At 56.1% G+C, this 13,174-nt stretch overlaps 1 protein-coding gene across 5 annotated transcripts in view; it reads right to left on the minus strand.

Annotated features, from left to right (window-relative positions):
- The window catches only part of SMG6 (SMG6 nonsense mediated mRNA decay factor), a 115,489-nt gene that overhangs the window by 78,022 nt on the left and 24,293 nt on the right, over positions 1-13,174 (minus strand). For all 5 annotated transcript variants that reach the window (XM_087751885.1, XM_087751884.1, XM_087751883.1 and 2 more), the window contains exons 9-10: positions 11,332-11,393; positions 7,285-7,430 (exon numbers count right to left, since the gene is read on the minus strand). In XM_087751885.1, coding sequence (XP_087608011.1) covers positions 7,285-7,430; positions 11,332-11,393 — 208 coding nt within the window. The remainder of the gene's footprint in view (positions 1-7,284; positions 7,431-11,331; positions 11,394-13,174) is intronic.

Genomic DNA, 13,174 nt, shown 5'->3' on the forward strand with positions numbered 1-13,174 from the left:
ATGAGATCTCGGTATCGCCCTGTGTTTGGTGGAACAGCGTCAAGGGCAGACGTACGAATGTGCTCGTGTGACAGGCAGACCGGGCAGAAGCCCCCAGCGAGCTCATCCGACGCTGCTCGGCGGGGACTTTTGCTGCACTTTGGCTGAAGGGCAGGACTGGAGAGTCTGACACACCAGCAAACGCTCGGTTTCGCTGGAAACCTTTCCCTTCCCTGCCACAAAGCCCTGCTCGATCTTTTGCCTCCAAAGCCAATGTCTAGATTTCAGAAACCTGAACTGCAAGTGGAAATTCCCTGCAGTGTGCTGATTATTGCATCTCCTGCTGGCACTTGTGGCAAGGGGAAAAAAAGTCACATGGCTTTCTGGACACACGTTTCACTAAGGAGTCTTGCATCAGAGGGCAGAAGCCAGCAGCCAAGAAAATAACTCCAATTACGGTAAATAAATCCCGAAATATGTGACAATCTGCCTTTTAAACAGGAAACAGAGGGGAATAAGCAAAGGAAGACTTTGGTCTAAACATTGCTGCCACCAGCCTCAAGAGCCCAAGAGCGAGACTCTGAAGATGATCTGGGCCAAAAGTCTTTTACCTGAACTTTGCTGATGTGTCTCAAGTCCGAGACAGCTTCCTTCCCTGAAAGGAAAGGCGCCGACAGTTCCTGGCAACTGTGCCAACCTCCAACACTCCCAGCCGCTCAGACGAGAGCCTCCAGAGGGTCGGCTGCCACCTCCGGACACGTACGCATCCCTCAGGAGGCTCAGCACGGGCAAGCAGCTCGGCACAGGACGTCGCGTGGCTCCCGAGATGAGCAACGCCAGGTATCATGCCCCACGCCATTCCAACCCTTCGTCCTGCTCACGCGGCTGCGGTCTGGGCTGCGCCTGGACACAGCGAGTAGCAGGCATCACTCGACGAGGGGTGAAAGATGAAAGCCCTTTGCCCAGGCAGCAACATCTCAGCACCCGCTCACTCCAGAGGGCCCCTGTGCGAGCCAGGCAGCACGGGGGAGGATGGACACCAGTCCCAGCCAGCCCTCCTCAGGGTTTCCTCTCCTGATTACAACTCAAACCCGAAGCAAATAAGAGCAGCAATGCAAAGGGAGGGGAAGGATGAATTTAATTACCAGCTCCTCCAAACTTAAGGCCTTGGGAAGCGTTATGTCTTAACAGCACCTCGCTGAAGACAGCACTACCCAGCCTCCCAGGGAAAGGCACGCAGCGACTGCCAGGTGCGCGCTGGCAATCCCAGCACAGACACTTCAGTCCACGCTTGCTATATGACGACCGGAGCCCCAGCACCCCTGAGAAAGCCGGTTATGAAACTGCTGAACTCCATCCTCCTTGCTTCAAGTGGCCTGTGTTTGCATTACAAAACCGAGTCCCCCAGGCAGGTGGAGGGCCCGCAGGCTCTGCTCTCAGCCCGCACACGACTGCAGATGCTCAGCCTCCCCAGGACACAGTCCTGCAAGACATCTTCATCGATCTGCCTGTGCCCAAAGAGCTGGCACGGCCCACAGAGCTGGCTGCTCGAAGGAGCCAGATGGACTATGGCGAAGTGCGTATTTACCACGCAAGGAGGGGAATTAGGAGAAAAGGACTCGGTTCTGTTCCCTGGACAGGGGAAGGTCAAGTTGCTGCTTCTGCTATCTACAGCCTGAGGTTTATTAAGCTTTGTTTTGTGCCTAATTTTAAAACTCCACCAAACCAAGGCAGCTGTCCACAGCACTGCTTTATTTTTAAACTCACTCAAATGCACTGACTCCCTTGTGTTCGACTCCCAGCACCTTTTGTCTGCTCCAATATGCAAGATGTGGTTAGAGCCTCATGAGAAGCCATTGAGATGTGGCTGCAGCAGAAGAGCGGTACTCGTTTCCGCTGAGTCTTTTTCTGATGCTGCAGTTAGCTCTTTGAGCAAAGCTGGGTCCGAGCATCAGAAACCAAACAAGAACCGTGGAGATGATCAGAGCTGAGGTTCTGCTGAGGGCAGACACCACCAGCCTCTGCAACGTCTCCGGGGATATTTTAAGGGTTCACGCTTTAGCTTGCAAGCCAGAGCAGCTGTGGTCAGCAAAGCGAAACACGCTCCATCCAGCGCAGGGCCGTGCGCAGTGGCAGGATGGCAGCAGAGCAGGCTGCTGGTTACAAAAGCACAGGCTGAATTCAGGGGGTCCTTTGGGTTTGATGCGTCCTCTCCAGCCAGGCTGGGGTGCTCAACATGCACGCAAAAGGGGGAGTCCTGTACCTGCTTCGACATTGCAGTTGATTTTCACTAACCTGGAGATCCTTTGTTGGGGCTATCAAGAAGACTTGGACAAGATCAGTGCCTCAGAAGCTGGTGTAGGTCTTCAAGGAGCAAGCAGGACTGTGCACATTAGCAAACCCTTGCAAAGGCTGTAGTTAGTGGACACTTGCTGCGTAAGAGCGGCTCTCTGAGCCGGGCGGAGTACCTCTACACCAAGCGGCCTGTGCAGTGTTGACCTGTTCTACGCTGCTCTGAGGACGCTGGTGTGGCAGCGCAAAGGGGACAGACGCTGCTCTGAATTTGCTGCAGGGAGCGGGGCACGAATCCTCCCTTGCTGCATGAGCCTCCAAGGTTTCCCAGCCAACTCTATCTCGCACAGAAAACCCGACCATGTTCCACTCAAGACGACGGACCCGGGAGGGCCGCAAACCAAAGCCCAGCCTGGCCCTGCCAGAGTGGCTGCCCCCTCCTCACGTCCCACGTGGGCTTTGGCAGTGGCACTGTCGCTCAGGTAGCGGGTCTTCCTCCTCCTCCATCGGCCTTGGCAGAGCAGACGCCCTACAGGCTGGTCACCCTGCCCTGCCGAAACTTTCCTCTGGTGGAAACACAAGCCACTTCCCCAGTCCACAGCTAAAACCACGCGCTTGGCCAGAACCTCCCCGTGCCTCTGTGCCCCGACTCTGCTCAGCCCCAGGGGATGCAACTTCATTCCCTACATGTGCTGAGGATGCACATATGGCAGCCCCCTCCCCTCTCCACTTCCACCTAAGCCCGACCTCCTAACAACCTCCGCACGGCACAACGCGACTGGCCTGAGTGCCAGAAGGCATCCAGGTGTTGCAGCCTGATGCTTCACACCCGCAGCCAGGCAAATTTGCTGGGATTTCCGGGAAGTGTCTCTAGGGTGCCCCGTGCTGCTGCACCCCCACTTTGGTGCGCGCTTGTTTGGAATGCGGGGCCGTCGGGGGGGGAGAGGGGAAGTTATTCTGGTGGTGGCCTATGAATAACATCCAGTGATTTATAGGAAGTATAATCCAATAATACAGTAAAATAAAACAGTGTGTCTGAGATGGGTTTGATTCCAGGAATTATAAAACAAATTATTAAAGAGAGAGAGAGAAAGAAAAAAGCCTCAGAGAGGCCAGATCGGAGTAAATTGGGCACAGATGGGCTGGGAGGGGGTTTCTCTCTCTCCCCTCACCGAGATGCCCCTGCCGCAAGCACGGCTTCAATTAGCCTTTTCAGAAACCAGAGTTTTATTTCCCCAAATTACAGAATTAAAAAAAAATTAAAATTCTTGGAGTGTTTGTGGTTGGGATAAAGGGATCCAAGCTTCTCTGTAAGTTGATTGTGCAGATGGCTACCAAACTGTTAAACGGGCCACCCCACAAAGGTCCCGCCCCAGCCAGAGCCCAGGATGGCCCAAAACATTGGTAGTCACCTACGTCCCGTGACTGAAAGCTCCAGCAGCTGCACGGCTCTGCCACGCCGACTGCCCGTCTCTCTCTGCCTCGCTCCCCTGGGTGGGCCCTCCTTGCCCCATGGGTTTGAGGTCTACAAGAAGCTTTTTCACACCTTGAACGCTCCCGAGAGGAGGCAGCCAGGAGGTCAGAGGGCCCCTCGATGGCTGCACGCCTCCGTAGACAATGGAGAGAGCGGCTCACTCGGAGGAACAAGCCGTTTGATGCCAAACGGCGGGGGAAGCACTTCATGTGGGAATTCTTTGGCTTCCTCTGTCAGAGAAAACAACAGACCCAATCCATCTCCCAGGGTCTCCCAGTGCTGCCCTGCTGCACGGGCAGCTGAGACCAGCTCTAGCGCGGCTGGCGCTGCCCCAGGGGGACCAGCACAGCTCAGCTGCCGGCACCGAGCACAGACCGCGGGGCTCCTGCCTGCGCTCACCCGAGCCCTGCCTTGGGCACACGCTGCAGGGTCCGGGTACCCGGGGGCCACGGCGGTGACCTGCATGGGAGGAGGCTGTGAAATGCCACGTGCCACTCACAGCTGGATGACTCTGATACCAGTTTAAACACCCCACTGCACCCCAGAAAGTCAGCCTGCCAGAACAGCACGTGGTGGCCTCGCACAGACTGATTTACAAAAGAGTGGCAGCTGCTAGGAGCCAGAGACGCGCAGGAGGACACAATGCAACTGCCATACGAGGGACCCACCCCGGGGCAGGGACCCCCTGGAGGGACCACAGTCTACCCATGCCACAGCAAAAGAAAACAAGTAAAAAGCAAGGAGCAGCAGATATAAACCATTTATGCACGAGTCCCCAATCTTCTGTGCTGCCTGTTGCCTCGCTGAAGGAATTGGGACAGACTGAGCACAATCTGCAGTGAAAATGGGGGAAGCTGAGACTGAGATGGGGCCTGAGGAGGAGGGAGGAAAGGTGTTTATTAAAGCATTTGATTGTTCAAGTTTCCTTTTTCCCCCAATACCTGAATCTGTGATGAAAAGTTTGTGTTCAGGGGCATTAAATTGTGTAAAAATTCCCGACATCAAGACTGTTTTGCTGGCAACACCGCCCCACAACTGCTAGCACCACTGGATCCCAGCACAAGGGATTCATTAGACACCAGACACAGGGCAAGCAAGCAAGTTTACAAGTTTCTCAGGAGTAGCTGGGGCTCCAGAGACCTGGAAATACATGGCAGGGGAGGGAGGGAGCAGCTGTCCCCAGAGAGAACTACCCCTGGGCAGCAGGAAAGAGAGGCTCTCAGGCAGAGCCAGCCCCAAACGCACACATCTCCTCCTGCTACTGAGAGCTCGCAGCTAAAGGTCAGACGGGCCTGTGCGATGGGAAGGACACAGACACGCTCTGATCCCAGATTTGCAGGATTTCAGTAGGAGGAGATCTCTGGAGGTCGTTCGGTCCAACTGCAAAGTTAGATCCAGCTCTACAGGGCTCAGGCAGCCAAGCTCTGACTGCAGCGAGCCCGGCTCGCAGCTCCCTGGTAATGCTTCCTGGCAACTGGGATGCCGGCAGGGTGGGACCGCTCCCTGCGCCCTCCCAGCCTCCCACACGCCTGCGGCGGCGGATCGGCCCCCTCGCACCCGCTCCTGCCGCTGCCCATGCTACTGCAACCCAGGGAGGTGACTCATGTGCTGGGAAATGGAAACCCGCGCCCTCCTGACAGCCGTTTCTGCCGTACGCTCCAGCCAGGCCTCTGCCCACAGCAACCCACACGCCGGGGAAGGAGCCAACACCCTCGATCCATGCTGGGCACTTCGTAACAATTCAGCAAACATTCTTGCTTGCCTTTTAAACTCCAGGCCCTTTGCTTTTTTTTTTTTTTTTCCCCTCTGCACCCAGCTCTTCTCAATGTCACAGTGTCGGCACCGAGCCCAACCTGGGCTGTGCCAGCACTTAGCACACAAGTGCTCGGAGACCACCAGAGCATTTGCGCTGACAACGCGATTTGCTTTGCCAACAATATTCTCAGTGATATTTTAGGGTCACCAGAGCAAGGAGCCCTCCGGGAAATCCCTGAAGGGCACTAGGTGTCAGATGGCAGCCACAGCGCCATCCAACCTGCAGGCATTTCGCGAACACCGCCACCTGCTCCGCACGCAGCCGGCAGTCCCCAGCAGGAACGGGTTCGCTTCCTCCAGAGATCCAAAACCTGGGAGCAGCTGGCAGCTACCGATGCAGGAGGCAGAAAACTCCGAGAATACTTATTTTTCACATGAGAGAAAAAGCGCTCCCTTTCTGTCACTCACACACATCCACAACTCAGCTAGGGATGGAAGAGCAGAGTCCAGTGGTCTGAGAGCTGGGACCGCTTCCAGCTCTGCCACAGGGGCTTGCCGTACAGCCCAGACAAATCTCTTCCTCTCCTTACCACCAGCTCCCGTCTGCGGCACAGACACTGCTATTAATATACCTATTGGGGGGGCGGCACAGAGGCATTTGCTCATAATCATAAAGTACTCTGCAGCTCAAAGACAAACACACCGCTGCTGGTTGGCATCTAGCAGGCAGGAGGGCAAGGCTGCCGTGCCAGCAGGACTGACAGCTCCCCCAGGGCTTCCCCCAGAAGAGGAAGGTGCCTGCGAGCCTGGCCGGGCAGCAGGCACGGCACACAGGAGCTGCTTCCCAGCCCTCCGTCCGACGCCAGTTTGCTCCATCAGCTGACCTCGGCCACTAACCACCGTCCTGACAAGTGGCCAACTGGCTCACGAGGGAGAAATCTTCCAGCAGCAGCTTTCTGGGGCTCAGCCTGATTGCCCACATGGTGGCTTTGACTGAAATCCATCAGCTGGAGGCCTCCATCTTTGGGATCTAAATCCCAAGCCGTCGGCATGCGAAGCACTGCTTCCTCCCACCCGGGGAGCGCAGCCCCATCCCTGCTCCCAAACACGCGGCTCGGGCAGACCTGGGCACCTGCCGCTGTGTGTGTCGGGGAGCCACAGGGAAAGCACGTCCCCATTCCAAACTCAGTGGATGAGACTCTGGTTTGGTGGCATCTCTGCTGACCAACACGTTAAACCCGACAATGGCAGAGACCACACACAGCTTCCTGGGTGGATGGAGGAGGACGAGCAATACGAGATCTCTAGGTGTCTCAATATGGGGAACGGCCTCCAGCCTGGCCTTTCCGAGAGCGGCATCTCCCATCGCATCGCCCAGCCTCCTGCGTGGACACGAGTGGTCACAGGCAGTGCCACGCTCCCAACAGCCAAGGCCCTCTGAGATCCTCCCAGCCCTTCTGGTGCCAGTGTGGGCACTGAGCATGGCCCAAGCTAAATGCCAGGAAGGCAGAGCCATAAAGCAGCGCCTTCCTTCTGCGCTTGATGACTCAGGCTCCAGGGAGATGCGATGGCGCCTCGCTCCTCAGATGCCTCAGCCAGCTCCACCGAGGCTCAGCCAAGGTCCCTTTGCTGTCCCTACACACGCCGACACCCCCAGGCATCCAACCACATCTTCCCCATCCATCTTCAGCTGGCGAGTCCCCCCCACCCCTCTCCATGAGCAACTCGGCCATACAGAGAGCGGCTGATCCCCAGCCCGGTTCCCCTAAAGCAGCACGTGGTACCTTTGGGCTGGGAGTTGTACACTGCAAACATGTTGATTGCCACAAGCTGGAGCATGCGGGTGCTTCCGATGGGAGGGGGGCTGTGCTGCAGCAGGACCTGGAACTCCCTCAGGACCTCCTCGGCCACCGCAGGGAAAGTCTCCATCCTGCAGACAGAGAGAGAGTCTGTAGAGCGCAGGCTATGCCCCGGGGCGCAGGGCGGTCAGTCGGCACAGCTCACTCAGTGTCATGTCTCCTGGGGAGGGGGGACCCCTGGGGTGCTGTCTCCCATCCAGGAGCCATGGGGAACGAAGGTGCAGGCTGCGACGGAGGCAGCTGAAGCCTTCCTTAGAGAGGGTAGCGAGGGATTGCTCTGTGACCGGCAGGCAGCATTCCTTTGGCAGGAAAACACGGCCTTTATGAGTCATTTCTGACCAACCATTTTTTTCTACTGACTTCTACCAATCTGGGAGGGCTGCCAAGAGGCCAGCAGCTCACTTGGACCAGGAGCAGCCCATGGGACTCCCAAGAAACCCAGGCTGCAGCAAACTGCACACACTGGTGCCACATTGCGGATGTGGCAATTGCAGCGCATTGAATGCTGGCCAGAGTGTGCTTCCTCCAGAAGAACGGTGCCCCTGGGCTCTGCACTGCAGGATCAGATCCCATGGCACCGAGCCCCGTCTCCCCAGGCTACACGCTCCCCAGCAGCGTGATTGAGCCCCTAAACTTCATCACTTAGAGCCCCACAGGACAGGGACTCGCAGACTAATGACTGGCCTCATCTAGCTGCTGGAAATGTCAAAGCTGGAGCCGGTCCCCGCAGCACACAGCGCTGCTGTCGCTCATCAGGACACAGCAGCCAGCAGCTGCAGTGCCACGGCCGGGGATGGGGTGCGCTTTCAACACCGCTGACAAGCGCCCACGGAAATCTGACACATTTATCCTACTCTTCATCTGGCATCGCAAGGGGAATTAGCTGAGGTTACTTATCAGAGCTGTTGGATCCTCAGCAACCACCCAACTGAAGTGGGGTCAAAAACTGAACTGATTGCAAAGAAGAGCACAGTTAATTCACAAAAATGACTGAGACATGGTTGCCTACAACAACCCTCCCAATGAGAGGCCTCACCTGGTATCCCATGAAGACAGCTTTATAACCAAGAAGCTGCCAAAAACCTTGGAAACTACTGGGGGGGGGGGGGGGGGGGAAGATCTTCCTGTCCCATTGCCTCTCCTGCTGAGCTTGCTGGGCTACTTCTTGCTCCTACACTAGAAAAAGCCACAGCTAGACCCAGCAAGAATGAATACCTGTCTCGCAGCAAGTGTCCGCTCCAGTTACCAGTGACATTGTACTAGTGAGCGTACACGGGAGTGAGGGAGCCAAAATCCGCAATGGGCGAGGCACCTGGAGCTGGGGCAGGCAACCTCAGGGGCCTTCATAGCAATTTCCTCTGTCTTCCCCCGAGAGATTCAGATCTTGTGATATCAGCACGCTACAGGCTGGATTAGCAAGCCACTTCTGGTAACCCACATGGGCAATTCTGCTGGGCTTCCCCAACAGACTTTCAGGACAGTAATAGGCTCTATTTTTAAAGACAGAAATGGCTTTCTTCTTAACCATATTTCACAGATGCCTTGCAACAACCGGTTCTGCCTAGCAGCAGGGGTACCCTCTCCCCGGGCACTGTTTGCTGGAGCAGTTCAAAGTCTCTGCTACCTTCCCACAAACACAGGCTGTAACAAACAGGCCCCTTGTACTTTGTAGCTGTGCAGAACAGAGCAGCTCTACCAGTACAAAAGCACTGCTCCCCCTGTAAGAGGCAACTTCCCTGGATTTGGGGTGCAGCCAGGGATTTAGAGCAAACTGATTGCTTCTAAAGACTTCCTCATTTTGAGAAATCTCAGACCACATCCAGCGTATACAGCAACATCCTCCTAGGGCAGACAGGACGCTGGGGCTGGAGGAGCCCTTTGCAGGTTGGGTTGTCAGGGAGGAGATGAAGATTATTGCCATGGAATAACAAGAAGGAGCGAGGGCTTCCTCAGCCCCGCCAGCTGTGCTCTGATACCACAGCACATCTGGAACGTCATGCAGTAACCCCACTGAGCTCGGAACCAGCAGGTCAGGAGCAGAGCGGAAGCTTTTAATAAATTGCTTACCTGTGGTTTTCAGAGCAAAAGAGTCCAATTAGGGCAACATCATCTTTTCCGTACTTTTTACAGATAAATCACTGAAGATCCTGCCCAAGGAGGACTCAACTGTTCCTCACCTTTTACCTATTTTAAGCACGGAAGCTGTTTAGCAGGGCTAGACGATTTTGTCTTCCTGTACCATGGTATTACTTTCTAGTTCTCTTCTAAGTACTTCGGGGGATATTCTACCATTAAACACGCTTGGGTTTTCTAAATGACTGTCCTGGGAAGCAACCGCCTCAAACGCTGCATCTTAATTTCATAAAAGTCCCAGGAGCCAAATGTGCAAGCAATCTCTGCAACATCCCCATTAATCCCCCTGCTGGCACGCGTTCAACCAGCGCTTGGCCACGAGCACGGCCCTGCCGAGCCGAGGACCAGCAGCTCCCCGGACGCTCTGCCCTCCGGCACAGACGCGCTGCAGTTACCAAACCTTTCCTGGGCTCTCGCAGCTTTCCTCCTCTTTTCCTGCGGGCGGGAGGACATCCAGTTCTGCCTCCTCGCTGCAGGCCAGCCTGCTGCCCACAAGCAGATAATCAGTGCCTTGTGACTGGGGGAGAGATCAACAGCACCGGCAGCGAGCGGATTGCTCTGCCCCTCGCCCTCAGACAACTGGATCGCCAACAAATTGGCCAGCACAGCTCCTGCTTCCCCTTGCTCTACGAAGGGTCCAAAGTCCAGCACGTGCCACTCCTGATGAGCCACCCCAGCGAGCGCGTTGGATGGAGCAAGTGCTGAGGCTTCAGGCTGCACGGCAGCGTGGGCGCTGTGTCCTGCACTGCTGTGCTTCCCCGCTCCAGGGAGGAAAGGGGACAGGCCCAGACACAGGCAGGGAACCGTACGTCTGAGTCAGAAAACCAACAGCAGGGACAAGATGCCGCTTTGCATCCACACTGCCTTTACCTAACTGGCCTGGATAAGGTCTCTCGACCCTGTAACTTGTAGCCATTAGTTCCACAAGAGACTGAAGGAGCCAACAGAGCTCGTGAGACTACATCTGCTTACGAGGCACCGGCAGGCTCGAGCAGAGACCACCACTGCCAGAGACCATCTGAACCCACGCGAGGTCTCCCTGCAACAGCCACCCCATGCGGCCGCCCCACCACCTGACCGCCAGGGCCAGGCTGGAGCCGGGGCAGGGACAGCTCCACGGGAAGCCCATCCGCTGCGAGGCTGAGCTCTGCTCTCGGGGTCATCAGGACCTCCCCCAGGCTGTGATCTCAGCCCAGGCCTGAATCAGGCTTGCTTTGCTTCGAGGGTAGATGTTCAACTACTTGAAACCAGTTTGTGACAGAAATTGCCACAGGCACTTTCTATAAACCCGTTCCCACAGCCAGGGCAGCTCTCAGCTATGAGGCTTTCACTGAAATGGCAGCGAGGAGACGAAGGGCAAGGCTTGTCTTGACACGCTCCGGATGGTAGCTTTCAGCCACTGCACGGTTCTGCCTTGATGGCTTCGTGCTCCTTGCAGGCAGCAGCCCCCCAGAGCCACCTCTCTGCTGGCTGAGAGCGGGGGGAATGGGAGAGGGGGGGCAAAACCAGAAATTAAGGGGGACGGAGCATAGTTAGGCGATGGGAGAGAGAATACAGCCTCCAGTCCCACCCTTGTGTGTATCAGCCGGTCGAGCTCAGCCTCTGCCAGAGGGTCCCGGTGTGCAGGCAGGACCGGGCCTTGAGGTGGGGGAAGAAAAAGCCCAAAGAATAACCAGTGTGGATCGGAGGGCGGGTAAAGAGAATAAGAACCAGGAGACTAGGCCTGGAAGAATTCACACCCTGTGCCCTCGGCTCCAAACACAGCTTAGTTGCTAACAATATTAAATTCCAAAAAGACTTGTAATGTAGGAAAATAAAATAAACATCCTGCACACTTACCCAATCCTGGTAAACAGCTTCCCATGGGCATGGAGAAAACTGAGGATGAACCTTTTGTTCAGCTGCATGGGGGGAAAAAAAAAAAAAAAAAAAAGAGAGAGAGGAGAAAACAATTAAACTCTCTCCGATTTCCTGTGAATTAAGAATGTCCCCAGTGACAGAAGAACCTGGCCTGGATGCTGGGGGTGGCACTGGAGATGGGAACCAAATGGACATGCCCAAACTCTTACAAACATCATGCACACAGGCACGGGCAAGTGCCAAACAGCTGGAGCCGGAGCGGGGAGCGGCGGTGGAGACACAGCACCCTCTGCCGGGTCCTGAGCTCCCTCGCAGGGCCCGGGCACCGGCCCTGGCCCCGGGCAGCTCCGGCCCGAAGGGCTCCTCCTCCACGGCACAGCCCAAGGGCTCAAGCAAAAGGAGTCCCCAAAGGCAGCCTTTCCCACCAGCGTTTCCCACCAATGGAAAAAAAACCCAACCAACAAACAGAAGCAACTTGTTCGGTGCTCCGCGACTGCGGCGGAGGCCGAGCAGCCTCTAGTCGATGGGGAGAGGGCGCGGGATGTCCGCACCAACGCTCTTCTGCGGTGAAGCCAACACGGCGAGTTCGGCAGCAAAGCTAGGAGCCCTGCCAGGAGCAGCTTGCAGAAGCAAGGGGGCATTGGGGTGATGCTGCACCCCTTCATTTAACTCCAGCCTTAAGCAATTAGGAGGAGAGAGACGGTGTTCAGATTTATCAGAAAAGCCCCTGAGAGCCTGCAGCAGCAATGCTGCTATTGAACAACAGGGAGCTATGGGGACAGAGCGGAGCTGGCTGTAGCACATGGCACGAAGGCAGCTTCTGCCCCACTTAGGTCCGGTAACGCCAAAACCCGATTTGAATCATTACTTACTACTGCTTTAAGCCACCTCTGCTGGCTCAGCAGAGCTCTGGGCTTTTCCAGTCCTTATCTAAACGGCTTTGAAGAAGGCGGTGGGTGGGTAAGTAGTCACTCTGCCTGACCCTGGAGGTGGCTGTGTCATGCTAGGAGTGGACTGGCCTCGATCTTACCTTCTCCACAGCAAGAGGCTTTCCTCTCGCGCCCGCACGCCTGCACAGCCTCAGCACGGTGAGAAAAGCCAGGCTCCGAGCACTGCGCGGGGAGATGCTGACCAGGAGCGACCCAGTCTGAGCACCACCGCTCTGCTCCCATTCACACAAGATTTTTGTATCTTGAACCCCTCTATAAAGGTCAGCGATGCCAATTCTATTTACGGGGGGATCAGACGCGCAGAGGGAGGACGAGGGCACCAGGCAGGGCTGTGGCAATGCCCAGCCAGGCACATGTGCAAGGGTGCCTGACGGCCACCGGCCAGTGCCGCCAGGCAGCACCGAGCTCCCCGCCAGGCCTGGCTGCAGGGGATGGTTATCACGGGCAGTACTAGCTCTGGCACTGCCTCCCACCCTCATTTGCTGAACCCCCCGGCTCACGCCATGACTTATGTCGGCTGCTCCACGAGGTGCGATTGCTCGGTTAGGTGTAATTAACCCGGGCTGCATTCCCAGAGGACCCATGCAGGAGAATGATGCCCTGCTGCAGAGTCACTCCTGGGCCATGTGCGAGTTTAAACATAAAACCTGTCTCATAAAACAACCCAGACCAATTAAACTGGCCCCCGCAGCAAGGGGTTCTTGCTTACTCACTATTTTACTGCTGCCCTAAAGAGCCCTTTCCACTGGAACTCGACTTTATTTGCCACCATTTTATTAACTCTGCAGATGAAACCCAGAAGAGACTGAGGAATACTGGGACAGCAGAGCAAAGCCCTTACTCGTTCTGCCAGTGAAGTCTGGGTAGAGCTG

Source organism: Nipponia nippon, unplaced genomic scaffold (assembly GCF_047370975.1).
Source record: "Nipponia nippon isolate SJK-2023a ecotype South Korea unplaced genomic scaffold, ASM4737097v1 scaffold_15, whole genome shotgun sequence".
NCBI lineage: Eukaryota > Metazoa > Chordata > Aves > Pelecaniformes > Threskiornithidae > Nipponia > Nipponia nippon.